The sequence below is a fragment of the Phoenix dactylifera genome, chromosome 6 (assembly GCF_051530095.1).
Source record: "Phoenix dactylifera cultivar Ajwa chromosome 6, Ajwa_hap1_PhDact_Kaust_v1.1, whole genome shotgun sequence".
Taxonomy (NCBI): domain Eukaryota; kingdom Viridiplantae; phylum Streptophyta; class Magnoliopsida; order Arecales; family Arecaceae; genus Phoenix; species Phoenix dactylifera.
The window spans coordinates 780691-798276 of NC_143195.1; the positions used below are offsets into that span (position 1 = coordinate 780691).

Genomic DNA, 17586 nt, shown 5'->3' on the forward strand with positions numbered 1-17586 from the left:
GATCTCAGCTTAAGCTCTGCCTAGCTTGTTCACTCCATTAAGCTCCAAATCAAAATTAAATCTAATATATCTTATATCTCGATTTGGTTATTATTTAGTAATAAGAAGTCTAATTTCTGTGTTTAGTTATTAGAACAAATATAATTCAAGTAAAAGTATAGTAACTCCTGTCTTCAAGCAGCTAAAATTCTGTAGGATTGCAAGTCCAGCAGTGTTTCACATTCTAATCTATTTCCTCTAAACAAGCATAGCACAAGCATGTGTCTTCCAAGGACAGAGTCACTGAAGTTCTCAAATCTGCTTCTGGTCCACAGAAGTGCTCATAATTCAGATAGGGCTTCTTGACCATTTGGCCCCAAAACCAGGGCCACAGATGCCAAGTTCTCAAATAGGTGCCAATCTTGAAACGACTTTTGTGCCTTTGCTCATTTTCTAGATACCAGCAGGAAATAATGGACTGCGACAGGCCGGGTTTAGCTTGCTAATTAACCAAAATTAGATGGTTTTCAATTGGATTTTGCATGCGGACTGCAAACATAAAGTGATATTATCCAAAACTAATTCATAAAGCCTATTTAATCTGCAGTCTAGCACCAGTGACATATATCATGATTACACCCAGTCACTGAACAATCAAGTAAACAGGCTCCCTCTTGAGAATAGGCGGCCACCTTGCTCCCATGATTGAAGGATGACTATGGAACACAATCCAGCCATCATAAATATTTGAAGCTTCCATCAAAGCACGCAACGACATGTCTGATGAACAAAGACATGTCTGATGAACTCATCTTGCATTCCCCTAGTGAAGAAGCATATCCCCAGTTCTGATGCTGAAGATCCAATTGAAGGCTGAGTAACGAGACATCCCTCCCAAAAATATATGGTCGACGAGAAAATAAAGCAGGGAATGAGGAAATACAATACAGGCTCTGAGGGTAATGGACGCCAAATGCATCAGCATAAAAGAAGGCTGATTGAACCATTTCTAAATCAATTTTATGGAGAAAAAAATACAAAATTTGATTTCCTCACTATAAATACAACATCTGAATTTATACAAAAGAATTCCTTCAAAACAGTAGGACCGAGCAGGAACGACGTATTAATGGTGATGTGATGACCCTAAAGGATTACAGCTACTGTTAAGCTCGGCTTTTTTCCATTGCGACACAAGGAACATGCAAGACTGGTGCCCATGTTTCTGACCAGTTGCAACAGGTCGAGATGGCATTATAATGTTTTATTTGACGAATTTTCTGTACCTCTTCCTATTCCTGTAGGGTGACATATATGATGTTTTAATTCAAGGCCTGATGCAGAACTCACTCTCATGAGTTGCAATAATCGGTGTATCAGATATCAGATTGCAGCAAAAAATTGACCGAACAAGTAAGAAGGGTGGCTAATCCCGAGCAGCTTTATTATTCCTCCATGCAGCTATGGGCTTTGGCAAGCCATCAAAAAGAGGCCTAGCAAGAGCTTCAGGTTTCAAAGTCCACTTGCTCGTCGACCATATGGAGGAGCTGCTGTCAGCGTCTTGCAAATTGGAAGTGCTGGATGATTTACGGACAGCAGAAAATCCACCAGCCATGGAGGAGTCTCCAAAAGAAACGCCATTTCCGCGACCCATATCCATATCTGTTCTGCTCCCTGATTTTGGCCTCACGGCCAGGCCTTTCGCTGCCCTCCCTGCAAATCCCCCAGAGCTATCCTCCAAAAATAGTTCTGGCATCTGCTGTGATGGAAGAGCATCAGACTTTTGACGCCTCCTAATAGATCTCTCAGCATCACTGTTGTCGACAGCTTCAACTATTTTGTCCTCGACAACCTCACCATTTTCTGATGAGAATCCATTTGCCACACTTCCAGTCCTCTGATTCCAGCTATGAATTGGGTCAGAGATTGGCGACTCTCCCGGCAACTGTTCATTCTCCAAGCAGAGGAATCTGCGTGTTTTGTACACAGCCACTTCGCTGCCTTCGGGTGTTGGACCGCTTCTAGGGCGTGTGAGGCGATAGTATCCCTGTAAACTGCTCATAGCTGGGGAGATTTTATATGGAGGGGGTTTCAACTTGAGCGATTGGAATGAATCCAAGACATCAATATGAGGCTGATGGGGAGGAGTCTGTTGTTCTCTGAAATAACTTCCAGCATAATATGAGAAAAATAATACAGAAATAATATTGCAATTGATAACAAGAAAAAAATGGGAGGGCAACTAACATGCTCTACAGTGATCAATGAATCTTGTAAACAGCTGTCTAAGAGCAAGAAAACTGCAAGACTACAGAACAAGAGAGTGGTCAACATGGTTTTATAAAAGAACTGACAAAGTGCTAAATCAACAACCATCTCACAAGATTCTACTCTTGATGACCAGTCTACTTTGAATTTTCAATAGTTACAATTTGTAAACACGAGATAACATAAACCATAAATGGTATTGTTGAAAAGCTGTAATTTTTTTTAGCGAAAAAAAAGCTGTATTTTTCATTGACGTTATCATATCATTTCTCCCAAAGAAAGCTAACAAGTTATGTGCAAGCAGATTTTTCTTAGAAGTAACACCTTACTCCTAAACCATTAAACATCAGTGTCAGAAGGCAATCAAACAATCAAATATTCCATCTAAAGTTCATGAACATTTTGAGGAATGCCAATGGCATCCAATAACCATCAATCAGAATGATTTTCTGCCGTTGCTAAGAAACGATTTCTACTGCTTGGTCCCCTCAGATTAAAGTTTTAGCATCTATCAGGAGGTACTGCATTACAATATGCTCATGCATACAACATCAATTTATACATTTTGGGATCCTCCACACTGGATTTACAAATCCCTTTACAATGTGGTGATGGATAAAAAATAGCTATTATTTTAAGACACTAAGAAATCCACCAGTAAAACATTATCTAAATATACAGGTCAAAGTTAATATTGTTACATGGCATATGATCCAAAGTAAAGGTTCGCGGCCTACAATGATTTGATACCTTTGTCATCCTTCTCTGTTAAAGCAACTTCGGTAGTCAAGATGAGCAAAAGCAGATTAAAAAGAAAGATAGTTAAAGATTACAGATATGGACACTTACCCGACTAAAAAGAGCAGAGGGAGAATATAGCTATTAAAATTCAGTACCATAAACTATCCTCACTGTTGGTAGAAGATGTCAGATGATATTTCTGATGGGAACTTCCTGTGAAATTTAAACTTTGGTTCCATAACACATGAACGTAAGCATCTAATGAGAATATTCAAAATATCAAGGAATCAATCATCTAATCAGAGTAGTCACTTAGGTAGTGATTCTAATTAGATGACTTATAAACTAGGAGAAAAGTAAATTTCACTAGGAATTCAGTTGTTGTACATATAAAGGACAAATTAATGAGAACTGAATAACGTAGGATAATCATCTGCAATATGTACTATGTGATGTTCCAATTAAAACTGGATTGGGATCAGTATGAAATGGATGTATATGGAACAGAATTAACCAAAAAACAGACGGGAATTTAGAAATTCTTGAGAATACTTCTGCTAGTTGGACAGTTGATCCATTACAGGAAAAAGATGGTCAGTCAACCAGGTGGAACTTGGGCAGTTGGTTACAACTGTAGATCCATTTATAGTTCAAAAGACACTCAGACTGATGATCTCTGAAACTAAAAATTGAAATTAGACATCTGACATGAAAGAATCAAGGTAACCAACAATAAAGATAAGGAAATGGTCGAAAGAGAAGGACCAAAGTGCACACATATGAAAAAGAAATGAGGAAAAAGAAAGGGACTAAGAAATAGATGATTGAGAATAAAATAAGCGATGGAAGCTTTAGCAAGTAACAGAGGAAAGTGAGAGTGTGAGATACGGGCTGAAGTCGGCAGCCCCAGCCGACTTCAGCCCCGTCTTCTTTTTTTGGAAGGGGCTAGAGCAGGGGATCGCAGATGCGATCCCCTCCGGCTTCTTCGGGTGCAGCGAGGGCGGGGCGCCGCGGGCGTTACGCGGCAGCCCCGCGGTCATTCCGCGGCCACCCCACGGCCGCACGAGCGGCCGTTGATTTCGCCCCACCGCCGCGATTTTCGCGGCGGAGAGCTGTTGAAATGGGGTTATAAAACCCCCTTTCCTCCTCCCTTGGATCCTCCACCGAGCACTTTCTCTCCTCCCCCCTCTCTTCTCTGCTTCTCCTTCTTCTCCGGTGACCGTGTGCGCCACTTCAATCGAGTTCAGCCACCCCGGGAGCCAAGCTCCTTTGATTTTCTTATTCCCCTGTTTTTCGATCTAGTTTGGCAGTTGGAAACCCCACCGCCGTCGCCACTGCTAGCCGCCGGATCGAGCCACCTGCGGCCGGGATCTGCCGCCTCCGTCGACCGCCTGTAAGCCCCTTCTTTTTCTCTTTATTCCGTTGCTAAACATCCTTGTGTTCTCCCTTTGTTTTGGCCCCAAACCGAGACCACTTTCGATCTCTTCCTCCCCGTCAGTCGCCGCCGCAACCGCCGGCCGCTGGCGGCCGGCTGACCGTCGACCGAGGGGTGGCTTCCGGCCACCCAGGCCGGCCACCCCGCCGACCCTCTCTCTCTCTTCTGTCTTTCCTTCTTTCCCTGTCCGTGGGGAGTTTGGGGAAGGAGGAGGCCCATCACGGGCCAAATTGGGCCCATTGGGCCCTATCCATTGCAGGCCCAACTTGGGCCCAGTCCAGTCCGGTTGGGCCCAGTTGGGCAGTACCTTTGTGGGCCCAACTTGGGCCCAGTTCAGATCCGAACCCGGAACCCGAACCCGAACCTGGAACCCGGAACCCGGAACCCAAAATCCGAACCCATTTGGCCAATAAATGGAATTTTTCAGTTCAGCCCTTGATAGTATATTATTTCACAAAAAGGTATTCTGAAATTTGTATTTGATCCCTGTAGGAAAGATTTATTACATAAAGGCCCTCAACTATATTTGTTTGGACCTTTTACCTAAGTTTTATTACGGAACGGTGCTATGTAATTAGACATTGGTCCCTGAAACGAATTTTTATTGCATAAATGAACAAATTAGAGGCCAACCTTGGGAGGGCCCTATTGGGGCCAAGTCTATGTGGGCCCATTGGGTCGTGTCTGATGTGGGCCCTATCGGGCCACGCTCATTATGGACCAACTCTGGGCCCTGTTGGGCCGTGCCCAGTAGTATTATTTTTGAATTTTTGCTTAGCTCTGAAATTAACAAGGAATTAATTAAATTTAAACAGGTGAACCTGATCCGCCTATCTGAAGTAGGGATTAAGCGAGAAGAGGTAAGTGACTTAATACTTCAAGTGTGATTTTCAAATAAATAGATTAAATTCTGAAATATGTTTTGTATTTAGTAAAATGGGTCTGGCATGTTAAATTTCATTTGAAAATTATGCTCTGAAATCCGTAAACTATGACTGAAAAATTTATGAAATCTGTTTTTATATATATATATTCTCAGCATGGCTATGATCTGTTCTGTTCTGTTCTGGCCCCGCCAATGGGGATTATACGTTGGACCTGTCGACTTGTAATCTGTGAGGAACCGATTTCGACACCGCGCCACCGGTGATTAGAATAGTGGTTTCTGGACACCGTTTCCACCGGTGACTAACAATAGTGGTTTCTGGCACTCTGTGCAACCCATGCCACTGGGTTACGTGGCCGTAGCCTATTATGTTGAGATTCTGATATAAGAGTTTTTGAAAAAAATGATAATAAGTTTTGAAAACAACAAAACGATGTTATTTATGATTTATTCCAGATATTATCCTGTATTTTGATCTGATATGCTCTGACCCCACTCTGGGGTATTTTGTTGCTTACTGGGCTAGTGTAGCTCATTATTCTGTTTTCTTCATTTTTCAGATCCAGAGGCTTGATCGCACGGGATTGGGGAGTGCGTTAGATTTTCCGACGATTCCTTCAGTTATTAGTCCTTTAGTTAGATTGATTAAAGTATTTGACTTACGCAAGCATTTGTTATTTGAAATTTTGTAAAACTGCTTTTTTTAAATTTAAATAACTATGTCAGTTTTGAATATTTGTATCTGCTTTGATATGATCCGATGCCTTGCACGCCTGTGCGGCCCGCCGTGCGGGCGTGCGGCGTCTGCCGCGCCTCGGGCTCGGGGCGTGACAGATTTGGTGGTATCAGAGCCAGGTTTCAGATTCCTACGAATTGTGTTTGAAATAGTTGGATGGAGCTTAAGTTTTAGGATCTTTAGGATTCGTCGGAAAGTTTGAGAGATGGGTGGACATTAGGCTATTAGACGAAGATATTTATTTGCTTTTGCTATTGATAAATTTATATTATTTTATCAGAATTTTGAAATTAGAATGCAACCTAATTATGGCTGTAACCAAAGTGTGAATAAGTTATTCTGATAGTTTTCTTGGTAGAGCAATTTGTATTTCAAGTTATGATTAATTAGATTTTGACTAAATTAAGTGAAGGAATATTAATCATGAGATATTATCGTGCAATGTAATTATTTTGGAAGTTTAACTTGATATCAGGCACTGTGGATATTGTTTCTAGTTGAAGTTAATTATTTTGGTGGCAAATTAAGATTCATCTATAAAAAAATGTTTAAAGCTTGGACTAGAAAATATTTATTGAAATCTGTATGTGGATCATGCATGGAACTCGTATATAGAAGGAAAATATACTTGGGGATGAGACTTAAGAATTTTTATTTGGCTCTACTTGAGACTGGAAACAATTAAGATTGATATTTTGATGGAAAGTCAATTAGTACGTCTTGAGAATATTAGAGTATTAAAATATTTTTGGGTTGGTCGAAGATCGGACCTCTTTGATTTGGAAAAGTTCTTGATGGTTTTTCTTGTTAATGAAAAATTTCGTTGGAAAGTATAGTGTTTTTGATTTTGATCAATATGGATATCATTGTGTTATTAGTAGATTCTTTTATCTGCAATATATATTAAAAAAAAATAGGAACTATTACTAAAGTGATGAAATAGTTAATGAGTTTGTGGTGTTTTGAATAGATTCTCTAAGTCTAGTAGTTTACAAGATCCCAAAATGTTTGCAGTACTGCAAATAAAAATATTTTACTTATTTGAGGAGTTGATCTCAATGTAAAATCATAGAGCTTATATCTGGGTGAAAATTTTTTGTAAATCTTTAAACTAGATTATTAGATTCTTGTGAATTAAATATTTATAAATCAAGGCCATGAGTTGATTATGGATTTTGTCTCACCATATGAGAAATACAAGTGGGATTTCATGAGAGGCCCAAATAAGTTTAGCCTAAAGAAAAGATTCAGGATGATTGACTAGGCTCCTGAGTAAGCTAATCTAGAATCTTTTAATTATCAAAGCTTAGAATAAATATTAACTTGTATAATGGAATTGTCAAGGGAAACTAGAATTGGCTTAGTTCAAATCTGGATCTAGAATATGATTACTTGATTATATGATGGTACAAATACGACAACTATCTCAAGGGTTAATCATGACCTAGTGTACTTGGAAAGCAAGGATAAAATTTTGCTTGGATATTATATAAAAAAAAAATGTTGATGATCTGGGATCATTAAGAACTTTTGGAGAATATTGATCAGAGTTGCGCAGCGAAAGTATGATGGACTGAGTCAATTTAAACTGGTCAAAAATATTGACTGTGTTTTGGTAACATGTTATTATGAAAGACTATGTTGTTCAATAATGAAAGATTTTGTTAATAAGGGAAGGTGTATACTATTGATTCTCAGGTCAATCATGATATGATTATGTTATCTCTTGGATAGAATTTGCTATTTTTGGGTATGCTAAGAAAATAATAATAATAATAATAATTTGAGCGTATCATGACTCGGGTTAGTTGATTGTTGACTAAATATGGTCTAATTTGTTAAGTATCTGAATAAACCATGCATTATTTGCTCCCATCTTATAATTTATAAGTTTAAGTTAAAAGCTTTGTAGCATATTGAATCATGATATCAATACTTTGCGTTCCCAGACCTGCTCTTGTGATTTGATGCAAATCATTTTTGAAATAGACCGTTGCTATCTAATGATCGTCAGTACATGTTCATTTTGTGAATTACATTTCTAGCCATTTAATGATTTGACTCCAAGGTTGGTCATTATCCTTTGAGGGATCAGCACACTACCATGATAAGTGTATGAGATCTACTTCATTTCAAGTTCTATCCCAAACACAACTAATTTTAATCAATCCTATTGTGAATCGATCCTGATCCAACCTCGAGCGAACATGCATCAAGATGATAATTTCAATATGAGATTTTACTCAGTCACTTATCTAGTGTTAATCTTGAAATTTTTGATAGTTGATCCAAAGCTATCTATCACACTGATTTTGATCGAGGAGAATGAGATCTTAGATTTATATTACTCAATGGGCTGAGCATCTGAAAGGCCTAGATCTCTTAAATTTCGAGGACGAAATTTTTTTTAAGGGGGAGAGAATGTGAGATACGGGCTGAAGTCGGCAGCCCCAGCCGACTTCAGCCCCGTCTTCTTTTTTTGGAAGGGGCTAGAGCAGGGGATCGCAGATGCGATCCCCTCCGGCTTCTTCGGGTGCAGCGAGGGCGGGGCGCCGCGGGCGTTACGCGGCAGCCCCGCGGTCATTCCGCGGCCACCCCACGGCCGCACGAGCGGCCGTTGATTTCGCCCCACCGCCGCGATTTTCGCGGCGGAGAGCTGTTGAAATGGGGTTATAAAACCCCCTTTCCTCCTCCCTTGGATCCTCCACCGAGCACTTTCTCTCCTCCCCCCTCTCTTCTCTGCTTCTCCTTCTTCTCCGGTGACCGTGTGCGCCACTTCAATCGAGTTCAGCCACCCCGGGAGCCAAGCTCCTTTGATTTTCTTATTCCCCTGTTTTTCGATCTAGTTTGGCAGTTGGAAACCCCACCGCCGTCGCCACTGCTAGCCGCCGGATCGAGCCACCTGCGGCCGGGATCTGCCGCCTCCGTCGACCGCCTGTAAGCCCCTTCTTTTTCTCTTTATTCCGTTGCTAAACATCCTTGTGTTCTCCCTTTGTTTTGGCCCCAAACCGAGACCACTTTCGATCTCTTCCTCCCCGTCAGTCGCCGCCGCAACCGCCGGCCGCTGGCGGCCGGCTGACCGTCGACCGAGGGGTGGCTTCCGGCCACCCAGGCCGGCCACCCCGCCGACCCTCTCTCTCTCTTCTGTCTTTCCTTCTTTCCCTGTCCGTGGGGAGTTTGGGGAAGGAGGAGGCCCATCACGGGCCAAATTGGGCCCATTGGGCCCTATCCATTGCAGGCCCAACTTGGGCCCAGTCCAGTCCGGTTGGGCCCAGTTGGGCAGTACCTTTGTGGGCCCAACTTGGGCCCAGTTCAGATCCGAACCCGGAACCCGAACCCGAACCTGGAACCCGGAACCCGGAACCCAAAATCCGAACCCATTTGGCCAATAAATGGAATTTTTCAGTTCAGCCCTTGATAGTATATTATTTCACAAAAAGGTATTCTGAAATTTGTATTTGATCCCTGTAGGAAAGATTTATTACATAAAGGCCCTCAACTATATTTGTTTGGACCTTTTACCTAAGTTTTATTACGGAACGGTGCTATGTAATTAGACATTGGTCCCTGAAACGAATTTTTATTGCATAAATGAACAAATTAGAGGCCAACCTTGGGAGGGCCCTATTGGGGCCAAGTCTATGTGGGCCCATTGGGTCGTGTCTGATGTGGGCCCTATCGGGCCACGCTCATTATGGACCAACTCTGGGCCCTGTTGGGCCGTGCCCAGTAGTATTATTTTTGAATTTTTGCTTAGCTCTGAAATTAACAAGGAATTAATTAAATTTAAACAGGTGAACCTGATCCGTCTATCTGAAGTAGGGATTAAGCGAGAAGAGGTAAGTGACTTAATACTTCAAGTGTGATTTTCAAATAAATAGATTAAATTCTGAAATATGTTTTGTATTTAGTAAAATGGGTCTGGCATGTTAAATTTCATTTGAAAATTATGCTCTGAAATCCGTAAACTATGACTGAAAAATTTATGAAATCTGTTTTTATATATATATATTCTCAGCATGGCTATGATCTGTTCTGTTCTGTTCTGGCCCCGCCAATGGGGATTATACGTTGGACCTGTCGACTTGTAATCTGTGAGGAACCGGTTTCGACACCGCGCCACCGGTGATTAGAATAGTGGTTTCTGGACACCGTTTCCACCGGTGACTAACAATAGTGGTTTCTGGCACTCTGTGCAACCCATGCCACTGGGTTACGTGGCCGTAGCCTATTATGTTGAGATTCTGGTATAAGAGTTTTTGAAAAAAATGATAATAAGTTTTGAAAACAACAAAACGATGTTATTTATGATTTATTCCAGATATTATCCTGTATTTTGATCTGATATGCTCTGACCCCACTCTGGGGTATTTTGTTGCTTACTGGGCTAGTGTAGCTCATTATTCTGTTTTCTTCATTTTTCAGATCCAGAGGCTTGATCGCACGGGATTGGGGAGTGCGTTAGATTTTCCGACGATTCCTTCAGTTATTAGTCCTTTAGTTAGATTGATTAAAGTATTTGACTTACGCAAGCATTTGTTATTTGAAATTTTGTAAAACTGCTTTTTTTAAATTTAAATAACTATGTCAGTTTTGAATATTTGTATCTGCTTTGATATGATCCGATGCCTTGCACACCTGTGCGGCCCGCCGTGCGGGCGTGCGGCGTCTGCCGCGCCTCGGGCTCGGGGCGTGACAGAGAGAACTTGGTGTGCATCAAAATCCACCACTCATAATAGTATAATTGTGGGCAGTCAAATCATTCAACAAAGAGATGAAGCATTACATTTCACAGTCGAAAGAGAAGGAAAGCATTTAAAGGTGGAAGAGCAAAACAAGGGTCAGCTGAAAACAGGAAAAGATAACTGTACTTTTCATTTTCCTGTTTTCCCTCAACTGCATTGCACATTGAAGGGCATTGACTGAGTGAAAAAACCAAGTGCTCACCTTTTTTTACGACCTTATCTTTGCATTTTTCCTGCATATTTGCTCTTCTTATGCCCTACCATTTGGCTTTCAAATATAAACATCATCGTTCATTAACCTAAGGATTATTCAAGGTTGTCTGGAGCAATTCAATTGCCAAATCTACAATGGAAATGAAAGCTCTCTCTTAAGATTTTATGCTCCACATACAGGAAAAATTTTGTGGTTATTGGTTGACACGAGTTAACCTATAATATCAACCTTTAATGCCAAAATTAACGCAGTAGAAAAATGTTGAGAAGGATTACCAAACTTGTAAGTGGTTTATAATAGCCAAATCCATAATGTATAGTTGCTAGTGTTTAAAATCTGATTTGAACATAAATGAAATAAAAAATGTTTTCTTATCAAAATCATTAAATGAATTAGTAAAGCTAGCTATTGGAGATGAGAATCTAGATTATCAAAGGATCTTGATGTTGATTTTACATTTTAGTTACTTCAGCAGGCCAACATTTGGCTTAAAATGAGTTTATAGTGGACCAGACAAAACCTACAGGGTTTGGTACAATTGTTGCTTGGCTGAAAAGGTAGTGGAATAATGTAGTTATCTAAGAGTCATGAAGAAGATAAGCATTAAAGGAAAAAGGTACAAAGTAGATTCACATCATAAAAGGACCGAGTGACCACATCTAGTTTTGGAGTAGTGCCATCGTGGAGTCACACCATAAAGAACAGACAAAACTCATCTTGTGTTTTTATGCAACTAAAACATTTGAGACATCTGACAGGTATCTGTTACACTAGCCCTCATGGATCTTTGTACCTTTAAATGCAAGACACAAAAAAGGAATGAACACCCTCCTGTGGAAACAGGGGATCTTGTTATAACTCAAAGAAAAGTGATCCCGCCCTTTCATGAAAAGATTATGTAAGAAAGAAATATTTAGAAAAGAGTTGTAAAATTAAAATCAACACTTATAAAAACAGCAAAACATGTTTGCAACTTCAAAACCTTAGGACCTAAACTAGCATACTTAAAAACTATGTATGATCAGACTGTGAAATGAAAACCTTCCCAAAATAGCCTAAAAATTGATCAAACAGTGACAAGAAAAAAAAACTAAAAAGCAACTAGCTTTATATCTTTAGAATCGAGAAAATCCTTCACCAAGTTCTAACTTACAGATAATCTTAACTTTAATTGCAAATCCTATTTTATTCAAGATTCAGGTTATTAATAGAAACCATCTGTTGAGTAAGAATATTAAATATATGAAAGCTATATAGAGAGAATATGTATTAACTACTCCTAGGATATGAATACAATTCAAACCAATATTGGGTGGGGAATTGCTGCCACATTATTAGGTCTAGATGGGACAGCATCAAGTACATTGATGGATCTTTTGCAAAAAAAGGAAAATTCAAAATCAAAATGATGAAGCAGAATTTGAACGTGCATCTTGCTATGATTTGGGAATAGGTAACATATCATATCGAAGGAAGTTGCTTGAGAAGTTTTTTTATGGGTACATAATGCAAACAAAAGAAAATTTTGTGGTATAATGCTAATAACCATGAGGCAAATGATGAAAGTAAGAGGGCAAATAGTCATGTTAGATGCATAAAACCTTTATGGTGGAAAAGTCAACTAGATTATGGCAAAATAGAGGATACTTCCAAGTCGTATGAAACAACATCATGCTAAGAATTAGTTTCAGACGACATATATGAATAACCAGAAATAGGAAAATATATGCATGTGCACGCATATGTATGTATATGTATGTACACATGCATTGTTTACACACAAACATATGTCTGTACATATGTGTGCATGCACAGACATATTTTCTGGGGTCCTGGCAGTCTTAATTTTTGGAGTTTTTTGTTGTTCTTCAATCACTGCATTATTTCTTTATTTAGGAGTCCCAAAATGTTCTGGTATCATGGCCAACCAGTCAATACGATAACAAGGTTTAGTCAGCTGTTTGACAGTAGGTTGTTTCTCATTTTGTTGAATCATAATGGAGGGAGGAAAGGTATCTGGTTGAATCATAATAAGATAACATTTTGTTGTGCCTACCAACCGAACAAAGGGTGTATTTGGTGTTTCCTCTGCTTCGTAGAAAGGGAAGGAAAAGCTAGAAGGTCAATTTTCTAGCTTCTCCTAAAAGGACTATTTTTGACTTTTTTTTTCTTGTAAAAGCCCTTCTCATAAAATGTTGACAAACACTTATTCTTTCTAGGAAGTGTTTTTTTTTTCTTTGCTTTAAGTCACAAAAGCACATATTTTAAGCAATACCAAAGATGCCCTAAAATTGGTTGGTATTCTCTCTCTTGTATACTCTTCCACTTAAATTTTCTCCCTTCTGTGCCAAAGCAGCAGATTTCTTGCTGGATATCAGTAAGTACAGACCTGCTGTGATTCAGTCATTTAATGCATCCAAAGAGTGGTGAATATATATATATATATATATATATATATATATATATATATATATGCAGCTCAAATTTTTGTATAGCATCAATGACTTACCCTTAACCATTTCCCACAAACTAGGTAAGGAAGAAATTAGGCATTGACTAAAAAACTGCAATTAGATTTGTGTTTGCAGCTAGCAAACTTAATCTGTACCATATTAAAAAGAGCAAGTTGGGATATCCGAATGTGTTAAATTTGTCATCAGATGGAAAACAACTTAGTTTACATAGAAAACTTTATACATAATAAGTATGGATTGTTTAGAAAGAAACATATGTGTATACTAATCCAGCTGCGATCTTATATCTATGATGCCCAAACAAACCCATCTCCATTATTATCCATCTCTAACTCATCCTACCTATTTCGGAAAGGTTCCTACCAATCATCCCCCCCCTCCCCAGCTCTACTGACAAAGAGAGCATCTATATTTCACCAATTGTATTACAATCCTTAACTACCTATTTGATTATTCTTTGCCCATCTCTTTCCTCCACCTTTTTCTTTAGTAAGACTCCTACATTTTTTAAATACCCACCTCCCCCCTTCCTTAATTACATACATATCTCTCAATTTTTTAAAATCAATCATTTTGCTTTATTTTATTCTCTTATTTAATTTTGCAAGTAATAGCTTATCACCAAAATTTGATGCAAAGAAAGTCATAGTAAGATAGCACAGTAGTAAGCCAATCTGATTCCTTTTTCCTTCATTAAAAAGTGCTTAACTTTTGGCATGTGGAGTGTGAAACTATATGTTTAGTTTAAATCATTTAATTTACATACTACCACTACCATAAAAGTTTTTTTTACTATTTCTTATAAGAAATCTAAAATATTTTAACTTTGTCTGGTTTTACTCCCCACATGCAATGCATATGCCCGTGTACTACTGGCACGCAAAAGAAAGATATCAAATATGAGACTAGAAGAAATATTACAGCACTAAAACATCTGCTAATGATTCCACCAACTTTAGTGGTTCAAATTTCAAAACTTCACCAATTATGAGTATTATAACAAGCAGGAAGATGAGGATAATTACCCGTTATTAGCTGAACCATTTGAAAGAATTTGAGATGGAGGATGCTTTCCTGGCAGAGGAATCTGTAATGATTTGTGACCAAACATCTGAAGATCTGTCACCAAACCATTCAGTCGTCTTATGTCTGCTACCTAAAGCATGAGAAACACATTCTTGTAGCATGAGTCAGACTTCAGCGGGATAACACAACAGAATAAAAAAATGTCGAACTATGATATCAGTCTGGGTAGAGTCTGATAAACATATGAAATGGTAATTTCACCAAATCGTCATCCAAAATTTTCTTTTGGCTCAATTGCTCCCTATATGAATAGGGAACATTTAAAATGGCATCATTGAGCATAAGGATACATCCATTTGTACCACCCATCGATCAAATCGTTAAAATAGACAACAATCATGCATTAAAATTCAACATATCACTGAAAACAAGTAGCAAAACCATCAAAAGATTCATCTTTTCTAGCATATGGTTATGGTTGTTATGCTTCCTACGTTGCATACCGAATAAACAAAAAATCAAATTTTTAAAGTCCACGTTACACCTAAGAAACAAAAATTGTACAGAACACAGGTCCAACGAAAGAAAACAGCAGAAACGAAAGCATTCCATTTACCTCGACACCATACTTTATGGCAACGCCGGCAAGCGTATCCATCTTCGAGACCCGGTGCTCGATATAATTAACACCCATCGGCGAAGAAGAGGAAGAAGAAGGCAGAGACGAAGAGGAGGACGCTGGGATCGTCGCAAAGCTATCAAACTCTCTCTCCATCAAACCCTCAGAAAAATGGAAAGAATTTCCATTCCTTCTCACTCTCACCGTCTGCATCTCCGACGGAAAACTAAAATCCACCTTCTCCCCAACCAAAACAAACCTAAAATCTCCGGGAATGGAGAGGTCCTCCCATCTGAAACCCTAAACCGTATCAGTTCCTCGAATCAACCAAAGCCCGACCAAATTTTCTCAAATTACATCCCAAACTGTGGGAATTGAGCCACGGAAAGAACCCTAAATCCCCCAGAACCGGCAAGAAAATAGGGAAGGCGGGAGGCGAAGGGAGGGACGGGGAAGGCGGGCGAGACGCGACGGCTCAAGAAGCTTCCATGAGGTTGGATCGGTTTCTGGAACTAACGCCACGTGGCGCTTTCCATCGGCTGTCGTCGGAATTTCCTTCCGACCATGACCGTTGGCTTCACGTCCTCCGATTTCCGACCGTCCGCCCGCATTATATCGTAATATTACGATCCTACCCCCCTCACATAAAGCGCTCTTTTTTTTTTCTTAGCCTAAGAAGAGCACTAAATAAAATTACTGAAGCGCCTTCCACTAGGGTTGTATCGTTCGTTCGCACGAATCCACCGCTGGATCACCCACCGCACAGCTTTCAAAGCTATCAGCACATATTTCAAAGCAATGAGTAGGTGATCTAACGGCACACTTCACAATACAAATTCAAAATGAGCAACAAGAATATTGAGTGATTTTTTGAGTTACCCATTTGGGTTATCTTTTTTTTTTTTTGATAAATTGACAAAAAAAAAATTGCACCACTCTACTATAAATGTTTCGTAGGAATTAAAAAACAAAATATGCAAAAATTAAGACGATCGATCAGCTACAGAATTTTATAAGATAGTTTCTATATAGTTAGCTACATATTTTTATTTTATTATTTTAGTACTGCTACGAGGAGCACAGTGGTATCCATAGGCTTCTCTTCACTAAAACGCTGAGCGGAAAAACATGATTAATGATTTTCGCATGGTCCTTCGTGCTTGTGTTATAAACCACCAATTGAAGATCCTCTCCAATTGCATCTCAATTAGAGTGATTTAATCCTCCAATGACAACCATAAGGAAGCGTTATTCTTTTTTTCTGTTCCCTAGATATTGCTCTATTGATCTATTTGTCTCGACACCCTTTATTGTTCCGTTTACGTCCGCGTCTCAAAAGGTACCCTTGGTCATACTATCAACTATTTTCCGAACGCCTGTTTGGATATCTGTTTGCGGGAGCAGGGCACTCTCCCCTGTGGGTCATTATAAGTTTGACAACCTACTCAGCATTCGGGCAAGATTCTTTGGACACACCAGAAAGCCTCTTCTCCATTACCCTTTCTTGTCTCTTGATTCTGTTGACCGTACTCAAGCTGAAATAATGTATACAAGCATTGTACCAAAAAAAATGACATTTTTTTTAAAATAAATAAATAAATAAATTGCATCGGCGACTTATTCCATGATGACACTGACTAGTTATTGCTGAAGTTAGATCACGGCCATCCATTTAATGTATCCTCGATCCCACGCGCTTTTTTGAGTAAGTGCTCTGTAACATTTAACTATTTAAGTGAGATAAAATACACTGGAAACCGGAAATCTTGACCGTCCATTTGAGATAAAATAAGTGAGATAAAAGTGCGACATGAGATACTGGAGGTGATTAGGGAGTAAGAGATGCCTAAAATACACGTTTAATGCAGATAAAAAATTCATTGTTATACATGATACAAGAAAAAAAACTGCAACTTGCAAGGATTTTGTGATGCATAAGAGCCAGGATACTGGCAGTATCATATGGATCCAGTTCTAACGGGCACTGCAATGCACTTTCCATGTTATCAGATCTAGCTCAATAGCTTCGTATTTAGTTAATTTGTTAGGCTGCAAAGCCTAATAGAATCTAATCGATATGCCTTCATTATGCCGTGTACTTGTTGGTTTGCAAAAATCTGCGATGTCTCGCTGAGACCATAGATTTTTGGCTTTACCTTAGCTTGAAAGCCAACAAAAAGCGCTTTGAAAGAAACTAATTTAGCAAAAAGCACTTTTAGTCACATCTGAAAGTAAAAACATATATTGGAATCGCCTGAATTGATGATCCAAGAATTGAGAGGAGAACATGCGAGAGAGCTGCATTTGCTGAAGATTGATGCCCCTGAGCATTATACAAAGATTGTGACAATTCAAAATCTTATCCATGATGAATAGCCAAAAAGTATTTTTTTGAATTCCTTAATTTTATATAAGTATTTAAAAAATTTTCAGCAAATAGCCAATATAGAACTGAATACACGC

General features: G+C 39.2%; 1 protein-coding gene across 1 annotated transcript; it reads right to left on the reverse strand.

Annotated features, from left to right (window-relative positions):
* Positions 1 to 974: 974 nt before the first annotated feature.
* On the reverse strand, positions 975 to 15792 carry LOC103716594 (uncharacterized). The gene is made up of 3 exons (XM_008804645.5): positions 15121 to 15792; positions 14504 to 14634; positions 975 to 2138 (listed from the first exon to the last, which is right to left on the reverse strand). The coding sequence occupies exons 1-3, from the start codon at positions 15334 to 15336 to the stop codon at positions 1406 to 1408; spliced, it is 1080 nt and encodes a 359-aa protein (XP_008802867.1). The 5' UTR covers positions 15337 to 15792; the 3' UTR covers positions 975 to 1405.
* Between the last annotated feature and the right edge of the window lie 1794 nt (positions 15793 to 17586).